Below are 18,977 nucleotides of genomic sequence, written 5' to 3'. Positions count from 1 at the left end.
CATTCTCACATACACGACTTGACACGGGGTTCGTTTCATGCTAAAATATGGATATAAATAAACGTCGTGTGGTTCAATTAATTACATTTGCATTAGCACAGGTACTAAGGTTAAAAAAAGGGAAGCCAGGTGGACACAAAGAGACCGGGTTAAGCAAAGTATTTATTTTTATAACACCGCCATTTATTTTCGGAAACCTTTTGGGAGGATGGTTTTCGTTTCTAAAGAAATTGTACAGCAGGTGGCGACATTGCACCAGACATTATTGCGTGAGAAGTCAAGCAACATTACAAAGTAGTAGAAGAAGAAGAACATGTGATTGCTTGGCGCTTTCCTGAGGTCAAGATGGCGGTGGCAGTGCGGAGCTTGCAAGACCAGATCGAAAAAGCCAAACAAAGCTTGAAAAATGTTGACGATAATATTCGTAAATTGACTGGACGAGATCCTAATGAATCCAGGTAACTCGTCCCAACTTTAACGTCGCCCTTTTGTGTGATTTTCCCAATAGTTTAAACGATGAAATTTAACATCGCAAACTACTGACGGTGGGAGTGTGTTAGCATGGTTCGTTTAGGTAGAAAGCAAACGTACACCTCGCGCAACACTAATTTGGTGTTCGCAGTACACATTTTCGATAAAGTACATCATACCTACCAATTTTACACTACAATAAAAGCAAAACCACGGTGAATGAAAGTAGTCGTTGAACGGATGTACCTCCCGAGTGGAGGCCCGGATTTCATTGTTTGCTAGTACTACGGAATTTGAACTGGAATATTCAGATATCGATTCAGACACTCGACACAGACCGTTCTCACTATTCGGAACATACACTCACACACTGTAAATTGAGTTGACTGTGTGTTTTCAGACCGGGCCAGCTGCGCCGGTTCGGTGGGCCCATGGCAGGCGTTGCTGTTGCAGCAGTGGGAGGAGGAGGTAGAGGAAGAGGATTTAACCTGCTCAGGTAATGCCCGAGTCACAGGACAAACAGCCCACTTGACTTATTAACTATGCTAACATCAAAATGAATGACTTTTCACCCACTTTGTGCAACAGATAGTAGAGAATGTGCACGCTCTCTTAGACTTTTATCAGGAAGGGCTTTTGAGTTTTGACTCAGGCAATTTTGATTCGCCAACGCTGCAAACGTGGGCAATATTTGCTACGCCACACCCTGTTTCAATAAACCATTGGTGAGGTGCCAAACGGGCAGCGCGAACCGTGCATATGATGTGATATGCAAGCATTCATTCAAACGCATAGGTTTTCTTACTATTCTAATTTAAAATGTATTTTAGTCAGATGATTTTGTATTAGATTTCCATGACTGTGTTTCATTGTAAAGGTTATAATAGAGTATTATAGGCAGTAATGATTGTCTGTGTTCAGACGCAGTCTCTCTGACATCGGAGGCGGCGGCCCCCCTGCCAAGCAGAGGGACATAGACGGAGCTCTGTTAAGGTTGAGCTTTATTCTGTCACATTTTAAGTTCTTTTAGCAACACCCCAATTTCATTTCAAAATCACTGATGTACTAATCTGTGTTATTGTGAGCAGGCTGGCAGGCGACCAGAGGGCCAGGAGAGACGTGCGTCACGACAGCGACGCCGAGGATGACGATGATGTCAAAAAGGTAACATGAGTTCTAATGATGGCAATACCAGATAACGGCATCATTTTAAGAGAAGCTAAACTGTGTGTATTTGAAAACGCCCTCAATAGTTGGTTTGCTCGTTTTCCTTCCATGTGCAGCCGGCGTTGCAGTCGTCTGTTGTAGCTACCTCCAAAGAGAGAACACGCCGGGACCTCATTCAAGATCAGACCATGGATGAGAAGGGAAAACAGAGGTGGGATAAGCAAACCAATTAGTCAATGTCCAGGAGTTACAATAAGTTAATTTATTTATTTGTATTAATTTTTTTGTAAATCACTGTCACAGGGCTTGAAGTTTACCGATTCCCGATTGCATAAATAGTCAGCTAGCAAAACATACATAATCTCCAATCGGGCAAGCATATAAAAATAATTGCCATATGTTGGGATGTTATAATATTCATAATATCTCGAAATTAAAAGTGCCTCTGTCATTATGGCCTTGTCTCTGCATAAAATAATGAGCCGTTGTGCTTAAAATGTAGTTTTGTGCTGTCAATACAAAGCCAACCCACTTAGCCAGGCTACTACAGCGCAGCCCTTCCTCATTTGCGTGTAAACGCACGTGTCCGATTGGACACGTAACCCATATGACCATGTGTTGGCTGCCACTGGTAAGCCCTGTGACTCGGATCTCCGCGTGTTGCCGCTGCCCCTTCTCCTCCGCCAAATTGTTTAAACTTATTGTAACAGTATGACTCTTTAGTGGTGTACTATTGAGTCGAAAGTCATGAGTGAATGAACATCTCACGGAGAATGAATAACGATTGTAACGATTCTAACTCCTGTTAAAATGTGTACCTCCACAATGAATCCCAAAAATGAAAAAATTCCATATCACAGCAAAAATAAATCTTGCATAATTCCCTCTCTTCAAATGTAATGTCTAAATTTCAAATAACATATTGCAGAGGCTGCTCAGAAAAATAAATCATTTTACAGTGTCATTAAGCGGAAGAAAAGAAACTATGTAGAAATCCCATGATTATTTTGTTAGTTGGTTGTTTCTAAATCTGTGTTGCCTTTGAGTGTTCCTACCTTTCTACTTTACTTGAATTTTTGAACTCGAGCAAATAAATTGTTAGGCAGTAATTTGTAATGTTATAACTTGAAAAAGATATGAGAGTAAAATATGTTAAATTAGTGAACAGACAATTTTTCAATGGACAGTTTTGTGAATGTAAGCATGGCATGATTATTGCTGCAGCAATAATATCATTTTGGAGGTGCTGTATATGAATGTAAACATTGGATGGACGGGGATAGAAGTACACGGTATTAGATGATGTGAAGATGTCTTTTTCACAAAAAGTTATGGGGAAATGCACAAATTTCTAAAGCCTGTTGAGAAGGACTCTGCAAACAAGAAAAAGAGAGTTTTTTCAGCATTCCTGCTTTCATCTCTTTTCCACACCTGTACCGTCTATCCTCCTGAAATTCCGAGAGTAATTGGCGTACCGTGAGAATAATACCTTGATAAAAACTAACTGTGAGATATAGCCAAAATGTGTGTGCTTGACCAATTTAGGGCAAGCTCCAGTTTGCCACGGACAAACAAAAATTTGAGAAAGTTAACTTTGAGCCCTGTGTCGGGTTTGAACTCTTTCTTTTGTTTTGCTGGTCAGGAATCGGCGTATGTTTGGCCTGCTCATGGGGACCCTGCAAAAATTTAAACAGGAGTCTAATGTTTGTACAGAGAAGGTAAGAAGTTTTTCCCCCCCCCCCCCCCCCCTATTTCGTATAAGGGAGTGAAGTGATTACAATTTGCACAGTGGCTGTGTGAGGGTTTGCATTGCTTTACAATTCTGGAGGCGTGGGGGGTCAAATAACTCCTCTAAGTCGACTTAAAAAATAGGTCGACGTAAAATTTCTGCCTCGAAGCTCCGCCGGGACAAAAACAAAGTTCTTCCAAAACCATTGTTTCACACGGACGCAGTGTTGGGCCACTGATAAACCTTTTCAAAAGCAACAGAGGAGCGTCTGTAAATGATTTTTAAGACACTGTTCAATGTGTAATGTACATAAGGCATGATTTATGAGTTAGCTGAATAGAAGTTAGTGCTTTTTGACCTAAAATGGTCATTAATAGTGCTCTGCTAATCCCGACTGCTAATCGTTTAGCATTTTGCTGTCTCAAATTCTGTACACCAAATTTCTACCATACACTCAGTACCAGCATATGTAGTTTATGGGTCGAAGTCCATCCCTCTTATAGGAGAATAAAATGCATGTTTGTAGTTTAAAAAAAATATATATTTGGCATGACACGATCACGATTTTTGGGGCTGATCACTGATGAGTGAGTTTTAAAAAAACGATCACCGATCCGATCACAAGATGGAGCAATGTCTATTTAAATGACTTGTTCATTTACTGTTTATACTTGTGTACTCTGTACTGAGTATCTTCAAGAATATTCTGTAGCCAGGTCATGTATTCTAATCAGTCCGGTCAAACCAACACTACAACATGACAGAAATAATGGTTGCTAACTTACTGTAATACAATTATTTTAAATAAATGACTTCACACACACGGAAACTTTAAAGCATGATTCGATATAACTGCGGCATGTTTACTTACAACTGTTAGTAGGCTTTACGCGATAAGGATTTTTGGGGCCGATCACCGAGTTTAAAAAATAAAAAATTGATCACCGATCCGATCACAAGATGGAGCAATATGTCTATTTAAATGACTTGTTCATTTACTGTATATACTTGGGTAATTGTATACTGAGTATCTTCAAAAATCTTATCAGTAGGATTGGGCATCGTATGAATTTGAGCGATTCCGATTCTTTTAGGGGGCTGTGTCAAAGTTTGCATGGTTTAAATCAAGGGTGTACAAATTATGAGCATACATTTTCTTAGCAGCCCGCAGCATAGACTAAAATGAATATTTGACTTGGGGTTCTTTATAACCACTATCAATAGCAACCCTATGAACTAAAAGGCAATCTATGTGGAACTAACCCAATTGACTTAATATTCATTAATTCATGTTTCAGCTAAAAGTTAAAGCAGCATTGTTAAAATAGTTATTTGGGACTGTTTCATCACGTCAAATGGTTTATGTGGCAAAACTTCCTGTTTTAAGCTTGTAGCCTTTTATTTTGAAGTGTACGCATCGGAACTCAGCATTTTGACACGAAAAGTAACTTCACACGGCTACAGTGGTTTTTAAATGGATGGATTGATTGTTGTTGTCGTGGCCGTGGTAACGAGTGTATCCAGTCATGTCTGAGTTGAGAAGCTAAACCCAGTGAAATGAAATGCTACTCCACTTTCGCCATTTTCCGTTTTTTGCTCTTGCATTTTTACTATCAATTCAGCTTTGCCGTTTCTGCACCAGCAACCAAGCTTCGTTTCCCTTCGTCTTTTCGGTGACGACGTAATCGCGTTGTCGCGTCCGTCGAGCACAGTGAACAATCTGTGAATCGCCATTTTGCTTTTCCATGTTTTGAGGTGCAAAATGGGAATTTTCACTCTCAAATAGCGATAAGAGACCACTTAATTTGAGCCTTGATAGGTGTGTGTGTGTGTGTGTGTGTGTGTGTGTGTGTTTCCATCCATCCATTTTCCATACCGCTTATCCTCACTAGGGTAGTGAGCGTGCTGGCGACAATCTCTGCTAACTCTGGGCAAGAGGTGGGGTACACCCTGAACTGGTCGCCAGCCAATCGCAGCGCACATGTAGACAAACAACCATTCACACTCACATTCACACCTCTGGAAAAATTTAGAATCTTCAATTAACCTGCCGCTCATGTTTTTGGGATGTGGGAGGAAACCGGAGTACCTGGAGAAAACCCATGCAGGGTCAGGGAGAACATGCAAACTCCACACAGACGAGACCGGGTTTGAACCCGGGTCCTCAGAATTGTGAGGCAGATGTACTTTCCAGTCGCTCACCGAGCCGCCAATTAAAACCAAATTATGATCGACGCTGTGATCTTCACTCATGTTTTAATGTGCATTTTTGCTTAATATCATGACGCTATCCTCGCAGTACTGCAGATTTCTTCCAAAGAGAGGTACCGGTACATACGTATTGCACTGATTTTAAAATGAGATTTTATAGGTAAGAATTACTTACTTCTATACTACGGTAGCAAGTACAACTGAGGTTACCATTAGTATGTTTGTAAGCTCGTAAAAAAAGGAAATTGTTTCAGCATTTATTTATTTTTTGGCTCTCACAGCAAAAGCGGCGCTCCGAGATCGAGCAGAAGCTCGAGGTTCAAGCTGAGGTTGAGAAAAAGAAGTTGGAGAGCGAGAAGAGGGAGTTGTTTGAAGAGAGGAGAGCCAAACAGACTGAGCTGAGACTACTCGAACAGAAAGTAGAATTGGCTCAGTTGGTAAGACAAATCGTCTCATATTAGAAATGAGAAGGTTAAATTTTTTGATTCTGTTGGCTGATTTTGTATTGTTAACGAGTTAAATAAATAAATGGTAATTTGAGCTGTAACGATAGAGCAAGGTCACGATTCAGACCTGCACCTGTACACGACTGCAAACTACAACCACAGTGATAAATGTAATGTTGAATGAATAACACTGACAATGTCTATCAAAACTAGGCATTATTGTCCTTGGGTTACTTTTTGGACACAGCTCTTGTATCATGTTCCCATTCGATTGTGCAAGTGGTCATAATGTTGTGGCTGGTTGGTGTATGGAAGTATTCTTAAAAAATACTTAAGTCACAATATATACAAATTGGCTCGCTGCAGTTGTTTTGACCTATAGCTTTTAAATGAGGACAAGTTTCTGCATGTTGGATAGCTGTGACGTTATTGTGGAAACACTACAGTTTATGTGATGTTCTACTTCATGTACACACAGCAAGAGGAGTGGACCAGCCACAATAACCATCTGGTGAAATTCATTCGCACTAAGACCAGGCCGCACATCTTCTACCTCCCTGGGAAGATGTGCTCTGCCACTCAGAAACTTCTCGATGACTCCACCAAGAAACTAAATGGTCAGATTTTATTTCTCCTTGTCTTCTTTGTTTGACGTAGTATGACTTGCTGAAAACGGATGCTCATATATACATAAATATATATAAACAGCTATGTTTGAAGAGCGGCGTGAAGCATTCACGGAACACATCAACAAGATGGAGTCTCGACCACGGCGACAGCTAAACCGCGACCAGGACGGCAACTCTGCGACGACAGGGAAGGACCACTCGGCGGAGGGTAAGCCAGCAGGTCAGGTAGACAAGGTGACAGGTAACAAGAGAGCTGTAGTGATGGAGGAAGAGGAGGAAGAGGAGGAGGAGGAGGATCAGGAAGAGAAGGGGGCAGATGGAGAACAGGAAGAGGCTAGCAAGGTCACAGAGAAAGTAGAGGTAGAGGAAGGGGATAGTAGGGAAGGGTTAAATGAGGATGAGGGGATGGCATTTGAGGAAGTGGGGAATGGGGAGAAGGAAGGGGAGAAGAGAGAGATCTGTGGAGGAAAGGATGAGGCAGCTCCAGGGTCAGAGGTGCAGGTAGGCAAAGAGCAGGGGAACGGGAATAAGATGGAGCAGGATGATGACAGTAAAGAGGGGCCCTCAGACCTTGAAACTGAAAAGACTGAGATCACGTCTCCATCCAAACCAACGGTGAGCCAGCAAGAGGCGTCTAGCAGCGCTCAGCTCAGCCCCAACACCACCCACACCCCGGAGGAACCAGCAGCCTTGTTGGCTGAGCCCCAGATAGCCTCTCCCGCCTCAACATCTGAAATGGCTGCCAACACACCAGGCCAGGAGCATGCAGTTCCTTCCTCTGAGGTCCAGGATTCCAGCAGTCAGAAGCCAGCTGAGCAAACGCAATCTGGGGATGAATCGGCTGTGAAGCCTCAACGTGATGCCCAGAGTGGCCCCGCTGCACTTTTGAAGGAACAGAAATATGGCGCAAGGGGGAGGAAAAAGGCGAAGGAGTCGAAAAAAAGCCACGGTCAAAGTCGCAGCTCTTCTTCCTCCACCTCCGGGTCCTCCTCCAGCGGAAGCTCTTCGTCTTCTTCCGGTTCGAGCCGCTCATCCTCATCATCCTCCTCGTCATCCTCCTCGTCCAGCAGCCGAAGTCGCAGTCGGGACAACGAGAAGCGCAGCAGGAGGCCGTCAGGCAGGGACAGGAAGAAAGAAGAGAAGAGTCATCGCAAGAAAGGTGGGAATAGTGGAGGTGGAGGAGGCAGGGATGCCAAAGGCTCCAAGGAAGGGAGGAAGAGAAGGAGCAATGAAGGCAGGAGCAGGTCATCTCGGAGCAATAGGGAGAATAAAGATAGGGATAGGAAGGATAAAAGACGCTAAACTGGGTCCCGTTTTGTTTTGTCCCCTAAAGCTGATGGCTGCGGGGCAATACCCAACCTAAATATTCATCAAATCTTTTTTTCTTTTTTCTTTTTTTTTTAAATAAACACCAACCACAGCAGCAACGTTCAATTTAAGCGTAGGCATTATTTTCAGATTTGGCCATGGTATAACAAAACAGATTTTCTTACACATGAAAATGTAAGTCTCACAATACAATACAGGACAGTTCTGTTGTCTCAGATTGGACCGATTAAGCAAGGTTTTGGAGGAAAGACCTTCAGATATTTTAAAAAATAATGTGCAAATGATATGTCTTGTTTTTTGGGGTAGTGTAATGAAACGAGAGCATATTTTCCATCGTGGTGTTCTCCATAATGTCACTATGCCAGTGACATGTATATTGCACACTGGTTGTCCTCAATTGTTGTGACTACTGTCAATTGATCCATGTCATAGTCTTTGTATGTGATTTATTGTTTTTTGAAAACGTTTTTTTATTGTTTTGTATCAGCCAACTGTATCAGCTTCAAATTAAAGGTGAGAAATTAGCGTTGGTTTTTTTTGTTCCCCCCCCCCCCCTTCTTCTTGCACATTTGAAATAAAAGAAATAAAACTGGATATGAGGAACATGCTATGAATTGCTGCACATGTGCACTTTCAAAGGGCATCAAATCAGTCTTTGATTTGACGGAGACTGAATGAATTTGTACTCGCGATTAATTGATAACTTTCTAGAGAAATTTTTGTGGAAGAGTTAGGTGACTTTCCAAACAAAATGTGGTGTCTGAAACGCACTGAAGTGTTGGGTTTATTTTTTTTTAATTTGCCACTTAATTTATCGGTATTGAAGAAAGTTTCCACCTACAGTCCCCTCCAAAGGTATTGGAACAGCAAGGTCAATTCCTTTGTTTTTGTTGTATACTGAAGACATTTAGGTTTCAGCTCAAAAGATGAATATGAGACAAAAATTCAGAATTGCAGCTTTTATTTCATGGTATTCATGTCTAGAGGTGTTAAACAAATGAGGACAGAGCAACTTTTGTTAGAACCCACTCACTTTTCAAGGGAGAAAAACTATTGAAACAGACTTTTAAATTAACTCAAAGTGAATAACATTTCATATTTGGTGGCAAAACCTTTACCTGCAATAACTGCATCAAGCCTGCGACCCATTGACTTCACCAGACTGTTACGTTCTTCATTTGCAATGCTTTTGCAGGCCTTGACTGCAGTCTCTTTCGGTTCTTTTGTTTCTGGGGGTTTCTCCATTCAGTCTCCTCTCCAAGAGGTAAAATGCATGCTCTATTTGGTTAAGGTCCAGTGATTGACTTGGCCAATCTCAGACCTTCCACTTCTTCCCCTGATGACCCACTTATGAGAGCACATGTTAATGTTGGTAGCGCTGGCTCAGGAGAGGAGAGGGAGGCGGAGATCTTCACTAGTGACGTAGATAAGCTTGAGAAATTCGAATGACCTGAATTCGGGTGTCTTGTCTGGAATTCAGGTATGAGGCACCATAGAGCCAATATTACATCCCAAATACTACAAAAAGATGGTTTGATAAAATATGGCACCTTTAAGTATTGTATTCTTAAAACAGTTTGAGGCTTGTGCTTATGAATGGGAAGTCTGAAAGTTTGAGGTTATTACAATCTGTCTAATTCTAACCTGATTGGTGCTCTTTATTAGGGTGTATCCATTGAATGAGGTATTGTAGTCCGTTAGCTAAATAGTATGTCTAAAGCTGGGTGCATCCAGTCCCCTGAGATTAGTTTTTCTGAAGGGTGGCTAGATTGATTCTATTTTTCTTATTCTTAAAATAGGAATGTATTAAAGGGGATTCTAGTGTTTGGAATCACTTTGGCTTGGGTTTAAATTAGACTTTACACCGATTTTATCGGGCTGATCGGTATCGGCCGATAATTAGCATTTTATGATCAGCTTTAATGTCATCATTCGCCGACATCGGCTACGCAAAAGACATTTACCGTATTAAAAGGCGCAGTCTCAGTTATGGGGTGTATTTCTGTATTTAACACATCCATAAGTATTATTGGGCGCAGGCATGCACACTAAAACAATGCTTTAAAAAGGCAGCGGGAGCAAAACAGTTCGGTTGTACTTTATTGAAGTATTTAACAAATGTACTTGCGTTATTTTTTTTTTTTTTTTTAAATCAATCATCATTCACAAATCCATCAAAGGCCTCATCTTCTGTATCCGAAATTAACAGTTCTCAAACAGGGCAGGTTCCCCCTCGTCATTGTCGGAGTCAGTCGCGTTGCCGTGCGGCTCCTCAGAAATGATGCCAGCTTTTGCGAAAGCTCGAACCACAGTGCAAGCAGACACGTTAGCGCAAGCATCCACAATCCGTTCACAAATTGTGGTGTAACTCGCCCGGCGTTGCCTCCTAGTCTGAGTAAAGCTGTGTTCGCCATCTGTCATCCATCGATCCCACGCCGCTCGCAACTTCACTTCGAACGCCCTGTCTACACCGATGTCCGGCGTTCCTTCATCAAGCCTCCCGGAATAGTGGCAAGCTCCAAGTTATTGCACTCAAGTCAAATAGTGACTGTACAAACGCTTCTCTCCCGGCTGTTCTTTGCTCATTAATCCATTGCTCGAGTTGGTCTTCTAACTCGGGCCAGCTCGCCTTGTTTCCGCGGAAACTCAGCTTTCGTCTTCTTGACTTGGCGAAGCTCGTTTTCCTGCTTCCTCCACTTGCGAACCATGGATTTATTGATCTTGAATTCTCTCACGGCTGCTCGATTCCCATGTTCCTCCGCGTAGCGAATAGCTTGCAGTTTAAACAGTGCTTCGCAAGCGTGTCTCTTCGTAGGTGCCATTTTCTGGGGTCCTTAGCCAAACCGATGCACATACCGGAACTATATACCTACTGGGGGCGTGTCTTTAGCGTCCTCCGTCACGCGCACCCTTCCCAGTTTGCGACCACATGCTGTCCTCAGTCAGGTCCGCCTTCCTCTATATAAGCAGTGTGTCGGCAGGAAATGCTCCCAGTCAGTCAAGTGGAGCGCTCATTAAACTCACACATTTTGGAACTCGGTGCACACTTAAGGCGCGCCGCATTATAAGGCGTCCGGGGTGTCCATTTTGGAGAAAATTTAAGACTTAAGTGAGCCTTATGGTCGTGAAAATACGGTCCTCCGCGTTGCCATCGTGCACAGTATATTTGAATCCAAAAGATAGTTTATTTTTAGCCTTTTGATGTAGTCCTGTAAATAGCTGACGGGCAATAGTTATTTAAAATGAACAAATCTCAGCGGTGTGGATCAGACAACAACAAGCAGGCAACAAAACCGTTATGTAGCCTAGCAAGCTAGTGCTAGCACTCACGGTTGTAAGCGAACATGGAGACGTTCTGTCAAATCATCCGCTAAAGTTTTGGTGTGTGTGAAGTAATTTAATTGCAGTAAATTAGCACCCGTTATTTCTGTCATGTAATCCTGGTTTGACCTGACTGATTAGAATACACGATCTGACGAGAGCAGTGATTTCCAACCTTTATGGAGCCAAGGAATATATTTTACAAATGAAAAATCTCACGGCAGACCAACAAACAAAAGTGAATACATTAATTACCGTATTTACTTCCTGCCATCTAATAGAAGACCATTCATTTATTCTGTCTGGCATAAAGAGGAACAAAGCTACATTTATTGTAAATATAATTTTTTGAGCACTTAAGTACACAAGTATATACAGTAAATGAACAGGTCATTTAAAGAGACACATTCCTCCATCGTGTGATCGGTTATCGTTTTTTTTTAAAACTCGCTGATCGGCCCCAAAAAACCTGATCGTGTAAAGCCTAATTTAAATGGGGTCATTGAAAACAGTTGATTTGAGGTAAAGTTTTCATTTTTACTATAGCTATTTGTCCTTGACCTACAGTACCTGATACCGTATATTATGTATCATACACCACAATGTGAAGGTGTCTGTTGAATACCAAACATTCAGTCACCAATGTTTAATAGACACAGCTTTCATTCCAAGTGCAAACGTATGATAATTCAGAGTTCACCGCTAAGATGAAAAGGATAACCAAGAGATGTGACTTCTTCAGCAGGGCACATGTATGTGGACCAGTTGTCCACATGGTCGTTTGTTACGTGACTGCAGCCTTCTGGTCTTCAAAGTCCATTTGTCATCCTTAATGTCTAATAACAAAAAAACCTTCACTCCGGCTGGTCTGCCAGGTCATTCTGCTCAAAGTATCTACGTAAAAAAAAGTAAACAGTTTCTCTTAAACATCAACGGTATCTTTTGTCACAAGATTACAAACTGGCTAATTATTTTACTCTTCTATATTCAATTTAAAGCTGAAGGTGCTTGGAAACGCCAGAGAATTCGGTTCTTCTTGACATGTTGCAAAATCGGTTGAGAAGGTGTAATTCTTCCTCACGCACTGATCCAAAGAGTTAAGCTCATCACATTCATGTGATACTAGTTGCTATTTAATTACTGAGCATTAGCTCAAATTAACCCTTCACCTCCAAGCTACAGAAACTTGGGTAATTAAGCAAAGATGTGCTACCTTGCAACCAGACAGATGAGCAGATTGAGGGCAGGCAAGTTGTCATCATCCTGACTCACCTACAGAAAGCAGGTCAGACAAGCGAATCAATTGAATTTTGACACAAGTCTAATAACTAAGCACCCATTTAAGAATAGTTTATCCAGTAAAAGAGTCTTGGTACATCTTACCAGGATGCTACGCAGCTGAGCACATCTCCTTGCCAACTGTCTGATCGAAGAATGGGCTTCAGGCAGCAATGGCTTCTCCAAGCAGGCCAACAATGCATACAACCAGCGGCCCTGTGACCGGGGGGGAGGGGGGTCAAAATGTTCATCCAATGGAATCGTTCGGTAGGAATTATATTGTGTGGAAAACATTCATGCTACATATTCCAGTGATTTATTGTCATATGTCACGTTTTCCCGGGCTCCATCGACTAGTGCTTGCTCATGTGGCGTTCAATTGGTCTTATGAGGAGTGGGGGGCTTAGACCTGCTCACGTGTAACGTGCCCTAAGACAACCTCTGTGATTTGGCGCTGCATACATACACATTTCAGGAGGTTTTTGGTTTTTTTCCCCAAAAATAATTCTGTTGAATCACAATTCATAAGCAATGTCTGTTTTTCGTTGGTTAATTTTTTCTATTTTATTTTCATTACTTTTGTCAGATTCAAGTTATTTCTGTGACCACTGTGGGTTTTTATTTCATTAACAGAGGGTCACCAACAATTTCGTCTGTGGAATAATAATAATAATAATAATAATATAATGATGACGACGACAGAAATAGCTCATAAGAGTTCAATTTAAGAGCTGATCTCTAGCCATTTTCCATAGCTTTTCAAGGGTGGTCTAATAGGTTTTTCCATCACTAGTGTGAAATCTGTGAAAAATCCTTTACTGGACTATGTCATTCACATTAACTTGTCAGTGGCTTTAACCTATCAGCAAATCAAAAGTACTTGATTTATTCATTGCATTGGAAGGCGAAGCAAATGTGTGTTCGTATGTTGCATGTACTACTGTGGTGCTCAAAACAGACATGCAAACACCAAAGGCATGAAAAAGGCGGCCAAAAAAAAAAAAAAAAAAAACATTGTAGGGTGGGTCTGGGGGGGATCCCTTGGAGACCCCGCAGAGATTTTTTATTTTTTTTATTTTAACAAATTCAGCCATCTGGAAGACTCTGAAGAGTACAATAAGGCAAAAAAAAAAAAAAAACTTTACAAATTTAAGATGAAAATTAAATTTGCCTCATTTCTTTGCTTTTTTTTTTGTTTTGTTCTGGCCTCCAACTTGAGCCAAGCTCATCTGCACCTGCACCTGATGCCTGATGCCTGCTTCAAGCTGTGCCACGCGAATAGCATCCTCCTCTTTTAGCCCTCTCATTCTGGAAAATAATTTGACTAAAATCATTGTCTGTTACACTTCATTTTTCACGATTACCAACTTCAAAGGCTAATTCCAAATGCATCCTCCAGCAAAATTTTTAAATACAATATTTTTCAATTTTTATTGGCCATTTCTGAATTTGAAGTCAGTTCATTCGGTGTTGTAACACAATCCCTAACATTGCGCCGTCGCTTAATACATTTTACATTAACGTCCGTAAATTTATTAGATAATTGTAGGCAGGTTTCCTAATTAATACAAGATGTACTAGCGGATCAGCTCTTGTCACCGATGTTACGTGTGCTTCGCGGTTCCGCTGGGACCACAACCCACAGCACCTCAACACAAAAATACAAAAGACCTGTGCAACAAATACGACACTGGCTGAACTGATGAGGAAAAAATTTTGCTTAAACGTGAGAGTAGCAATAGAGGATGTCCGCGCAAGAGGTGGGTGGAGTAGCCAAATATTGTACTCAAGAGTACTGTTACTTGACAATAATGTGACTCATAAAGCAGTCCTCCAAAACCTTACTTGAATTAGAGTAAAAAGTACACAGTGAAATAATGACTCAAGTACTGAGTAAATAGTAACTTCTGATTCTTATTCTTTTTTTTTTAACGACAGCATGAAGATCAATAATAATAAAAATTACAAAATGTGAATGTGCAAATTCTGATGTTGCTGTGTGTGTGTCAAAACATCTGAAATTGACTGCACGGTGTTTTCTAAAGTTATAAGTGAGCTGAAATATCCATGTTTGTTGTTTTTGTTCGTCTAAAAGTAAACAAGAGTACCGCGCCGTTGCCTTCATGGTAACGACAAGCTTCCCAACATGGTCGCCACGTAGGCACGTCGATCAGCTTGGCTGGCTTATCTAGGGTTAATACCTATGCCAGGGAAATCCAATAGAAGATGTTGTGGGAGGTCATGTGACTTTCTTGTCTCCTTTGATTGGTGAACTAGATTTAAACGCAACTGCTGTGACCGACAGAACCTCAGGCCAATCCGCTCCCATATTAGTCTGCCGCGGAGTAATATTGTGTGGATGGCGGATGTGTGGAATGGATCTAGCTGCCAGTGTTCAAGGAGTACGAAACGGCCTATGACGACGGCGACCCCCCCCCCCCCCCCGCACCCCTTGAAAAAAACTCATCGGAGCTATACGATGCCCGTAAATGGCCTATTTTGTGTTCAAAACGGTGAATTTCGCCAAAGCATGTATGATAGAAGCATGATGCCAACTCACCAACTGGGGAACAAAATCTCTTTCTTCAAACCAACTGATAAGAATGTCCAACACTGTCAACACGGTGGACTGCAGACAAAGCAAATACACACAGTACATAGTCTTGATCCTGAATTGAAGCGACTGTGAAGCTGACTGGACATGGACCAAACCTACCTGGCTGAGTCGGCTGGCAATGCTCAGGAAAGGCGGGAAGCCGACCTGAACAGGCGTTACAATATTACTAATAAGATTTCAATCCGTTGCTACATTATATGCGGAGGAATTATAAACCCATATAATACAACCTTGCTGTAGTCCAGCCCCACCGCTGCATCTGCGTGAGAGGGCAATGTACCTTGGTACACCAGCTCTCCTAAACAAAACCTCTTCCATCCATCTTCATCTGCTTGTTCTGGCTGCAGATTAATAAACAAGTACATATATGACATCCATTCCTTGTCATGACAAACAAAAGCCTCTTGGATTATCTTCATAGCTGCAATTTTGTCGTCGTCCCCCCCTCACCATTAGGACGTTGTCATCAAGAGAGTGGCTGCTCCAGTGTTCTCTGTTCCTCGTGATACTCTGTGAGCAAAATGCAGAAAGGATCAGAACCATTTCACAACAAGGATCTATCTTTAAGTATGGATACCGCAGGTCGTGTTTGAATCACCTGTCTGACATCAGAAAAATTGCTGACTTGCCTCTGTTGCCATTCCAGGCTGGGAGAGAAACCAGCAGGAGCAGCATGGCACTCTGCCACCTGTAACACACATCATTCAACGTTCACATGATTCAAACATTTGAGCGTCAGTATATCCATCGACTAATGGAACAAATACATTTTTATTTTATTTTTTAAATAGATTTTACTGCTGTCACACAACACAGTTGTGTACATTCATATGCAAAGGGGGGTTATTTGATGGGCTGCTGAATTTTGTAAGTTTGCTCACTTACTAGTTTGTTTACCTGACTATGACCCAAAGAACACCATTCCCACAGTCAAGCTTGGAGGTAGAAACATTGCGTTTCGGTGCAGTTTGTTGATGATTATTATTATACACATGGTACAGTGTATAATGTACTGTAAAATCTTGTATGGCAACCTTTCCGCAGCAAGAACACTCGACGATAGCTTGTGGATGAACCAAAAGATGCCGTCAAGGCAACAAAAGGAGTGGCAGCATATTATACATTTTCTACAGCAAGTACTACTGTTTTTCTTGGGATCAAATACAAACAAATAAAATCACAATATTCTATAACTTTATGCTGTTTTTTAAAATGCATTTTGGACTGATATTCTGTCCAATCGGCGTGGGGGGGGGGGGGGGGGGAGGTTCCCCAAGTAGCAGACGAAATAAGACAGTCAAGGAGATATGTTGAGAAATAATTAAGTTTCACGGGTTTACTCTAATTTGAAAGCATTTTTTTTTAACCTGATTTTCTCTCGGTAATTAATGAAACAATGAATTCTACTCTTTGCCAGCAAACCCTGAAGGAGAATGTTCGACCTTCAGTTTGTGACCGCAAGCTGAGGCACACTTGGGTTCTGCAGCAGGACAACAATCCAAAACACACCAGCAAGTCAATTTCTGAATGCCTTCAAAAAACAAAATGAAGGTTTTGGAGCGGCGTAGTCAAAGTCCAGACTTGAATCCGATTGAAATGCTGTGTCATGGTGTTGTTAAAAAGGACGTTAGCTCAAAAACCCTCCAGTATTGGTGAATTAAAACAATTCTGCAAGGAAGAGCGGGGCAAAATGTCTCTACAGAGATGTGAAAGACTCATTGCCAGTGATAGAAAATGCTAAATTTCAGTACTTGCCCCCAACCAGTTCTTAGGTTTAGGGGCAGTTACTTTTTCCACACAGGGTCAGGTCGCTTTCAATATTTTTGTCCTTAATAAATATAATCGCCATTTTAAAAAATTGCATTTGGGTCATTTTTTTCGGATATTTAAATGTGTTTGATGACCTTACCTAAAGTGAGGAGACTATGAAAAAAATACAGCACTCACTGCATCATTCTAAGCAAACGACTAATTGCGAAGTATAAAATGCTCTTCCAGTAGATGGCTCATAATTAACCTGTTTATCCACTTAGTGAGACATTTTTGTTTGGTGCTGTGCCACAAGATTTTTTTTTTTTTTAACAATTAAAGACATTTGTTTGGGTAAACTAGCAATATTACCTATTCAGCAGAGGAATCAGCTAGCTAGCTGCAACTGATCAATGTATGCACGGTTCTATAATTCAAGCAGAGGATAATATCACGAAAGTACATCCCACTCACAGATACGTTAACGGTTTGTTCCTTCTTCAACTTCCTGGGGTCAATCTGAGCAACCACCACTTCTGGACACAACGCAGCCTCTAACCTGATGGGAAAAACACACCCATGTACTGTATGAAAATACTAGTTTTTTAGTGTACTAGAAAATACTTAAGATGCTATTGTAATGCTTCCACTACTGTATAACATTTCGCACTAGTGCAACGACTACGGCTCTACTAGTAGAACTACAGTCTACTAGTTAGTTACAACTGTGTACTAGTAGACGACCGTATGCTTCTAGTATTAGTGACACCAAAATCCGCTAATTAATCATCAATCGCCTCACTAGTGGCACACAGATGCCTCAGCAGTAACAAGTGGCTGCCTGTCGTTCCACTAACACGTGTTACTTATTCTGCGGCACCACCTTTCAAAATAAAACACGACTGAACGTTGTTATTTTAATTCAGCCATGCAAAAACGTAGAAGTCGATTTTCATGCGGGCATACTGGACTTGTCGTAGGTACTCTTGGGGGTTTCTTGGCGGACCATCCAGGTTTAGAGTCGATGTGGTGTCTCCGCACTCAATGGGCAGCAGCCGCGGCATTAAGTCCTCCACGTCGGACTTCATGTTATGTGACGTAAATTAGCGCACTAATATCAAACCGTTAAACGTATGAGGCTGTTACTGCTCCAGGTAAGAAAAAAAAAATCTAGTCTTTCACAGGCGTCGCAAAAACTATCCCAAAACGTACGCCATCTTGCCCACAAACGCGTTTTGATGACGACATCTTCCTGCGCGCTGTGTTGTGTTAAACGATGCGCACGTCACGACTTTCGTCATCGTCTGCCGAAGGGCAAAGTCTAAAAAAAGATTGTTTTTTGTTTTTTTTACATCTCATATTAATACTGTACTTACAAGTGTTCAAGCAAAGCTATAGATTTTTTTTTACATTAATATTCGTTTTTTTACTGTAATTGAACGCATGACAACGAAACAAACACCTGAGATGTAGTTATATTTTCATTGCAACGTTAATGATTATCCTGTGGCGCGTTTATATCTTATCGTGTCTCTTATTCGCCACTGAGTTTTCAGCAGAGCTTCAGCTCAGAGGCAAATGTCCACATGCCAAGCTCAACTGGTTGATCATTGCTCGTTGTATTCTGGTGCAAACATCAAGAATGACTCGTTCACGTGCTGTTATTGTGTTATGGAGTACAAGCATGTTTTTTGTGCTTTTGCCACAACTGAGTCGTGGATTACTGTCTGACTTCAAAATCTGTGGTGATGCAGAGTGTGAAAGTAAGTAAGAGAGCAACTAACATTCTAAATGTTTTAATACTAAGGACTAAAACGTGTACAAAACATTTTTGACCACTGTACTGTACTGTATTTTTTTTTTTTTCTGTATTTCTGTGTATGCATTATATCTTTCTGTATTGTATGTGTGTAGGCCTAATGAGCAGGGTGCAGGCAAGCAGGGATCACCATGGAAAGGATTGTCGTTTCCTGAGTTTCCGACAAGGAGAAACCATATTTGTTCACCACAAACTGACTGGAAAGAGGAGC

General features: G+C 41.4%; 2 protein-coding genes across 2 annotated transcripts; one reads left to right on the top strand and one right to left on the bottom strand.

Moving 5' to 3' along the window:
- Positions 1 to 312: 312 nt before the first annotated feature.
- Positions 313 to 8,507, top strand: pnn (pinin, desmosome associated protein). The gene is made up of 9 exons (XM_061696808.1): positions 313 to 458; positions 872 to 967; positions 1,393 to 1,464; positions 1,560 to 1,635; positions 1,755 to 1,849; positions 3,281 to 3,356; positions 5,860 to 6,015; positions 6,503 to 6,641; positions 6,733 to 8,507. Exons 1-9 carry the CDS (start codon positions 346 to 348, stop codon positions 7,953 to 7,955), a joined length of 2,046 nt encoding a protein of 681 aa, XP_061552792.1. The 5' UTR covers positions 313 to 345; the 3' UTR covers positions 7,956 to 8,507.
- A 3,441-nt stretch (positions 8,508 to 11,948) lies between these two features.
- gemin2 (gem (nuclear organelle) associated protein 2) lies at positions 11,949 to 18,185 on the bottom strand. Its single transcript, XM_061695732.1, has 10 exons — positions 17,914 to 18,185; positions 17,422 to 17,506; positions 15,797 to 15,886; positions 15,649 to 15,708; positions 15,429 to 15,539; positions 15,298 to 15,342; positions 15,142 to 15,210; positions 12,687 to 12,797; positions 12,517 to 12,575; positions 11,949 to 12,197 (listed from the first exon to the last, which is right to left on the bottom strand). The coding sequence occupies exons 1-10, from the start codon at positions 18,033 to 18,035 to the stop codon at positions 12,158 to 12,160; spliced, it is 792 nt and encodes a 263-aa protein (XP_061551716.1). The 5' UTR covers positions 18,036 to 18,185; the 3' UTR covers positions 11,949 to 12,157.
- Between the last annotated feature and the right edge of the window lie 792 nt (positions 18,186 to 18,977).

This window comes from Phycodurus eques, chromosome 14, assembly GCF_024500275.1.
Source record: "Phycodurus eques isolate BA_2022a chromosome 14, UOR_Pequ_1.1, whole genome shotgun sequence".
Lineage (NCBI taxonomy): Eukaryota > Metazoa > Chordata > Actinopteri > Syngnathiformes > Syngnathidae > Phycodurus > Phycodurus eques.
This window is presented reverse-complemented; position numbering and strand designations above follow the sequence as displayed.

Bases quoted from the DNA above. Each gene is read 5' to 3' on its own strand.
- pnn (XM_061696808.1), top strand. From the start codon at position 346: ATGGCGGTGGCAGTGCGGAGCTTGCAAGACCAGATCGAAAAAGCCAAA. The intron at 968-1,392 runs GTAATGCCCGAG...GTCTGTGTTCAG, and splicing joins AGAGGATTTAACCTGCTCAG to ACGCAGTCTCTCTGACATCG. The intron at 1,850-3,280 runs GTGGGATAAGCA...TTTGCTGGTCAG, and splicing joins GATGAGAAGGGAAAACAGAG to GAATCGGCGTATGTTTGGCC.
- gemin2 (XM_061695732.1), bottom strand. From the start codon at position 18,035: ATGAAGTCCGACGTGGAGGACTTAATGCCGCGGCTGCTGCCCATTGAG. The intron at 17,507-17,913 runs GTATGCCCGCAT...TTTTCCCATCAG, and splicing joins GAGTACCTACGACAAGTCCA to GTTAGAGGCTGCGTTGTGTC. The intron at 12,198-12,516 runs GTAGCACATCTT...TTTTTTACGTAG, and splicing joins CTCATCTGTCTGGTTGCAAG to ATACTTTGAGCAGAATGACC.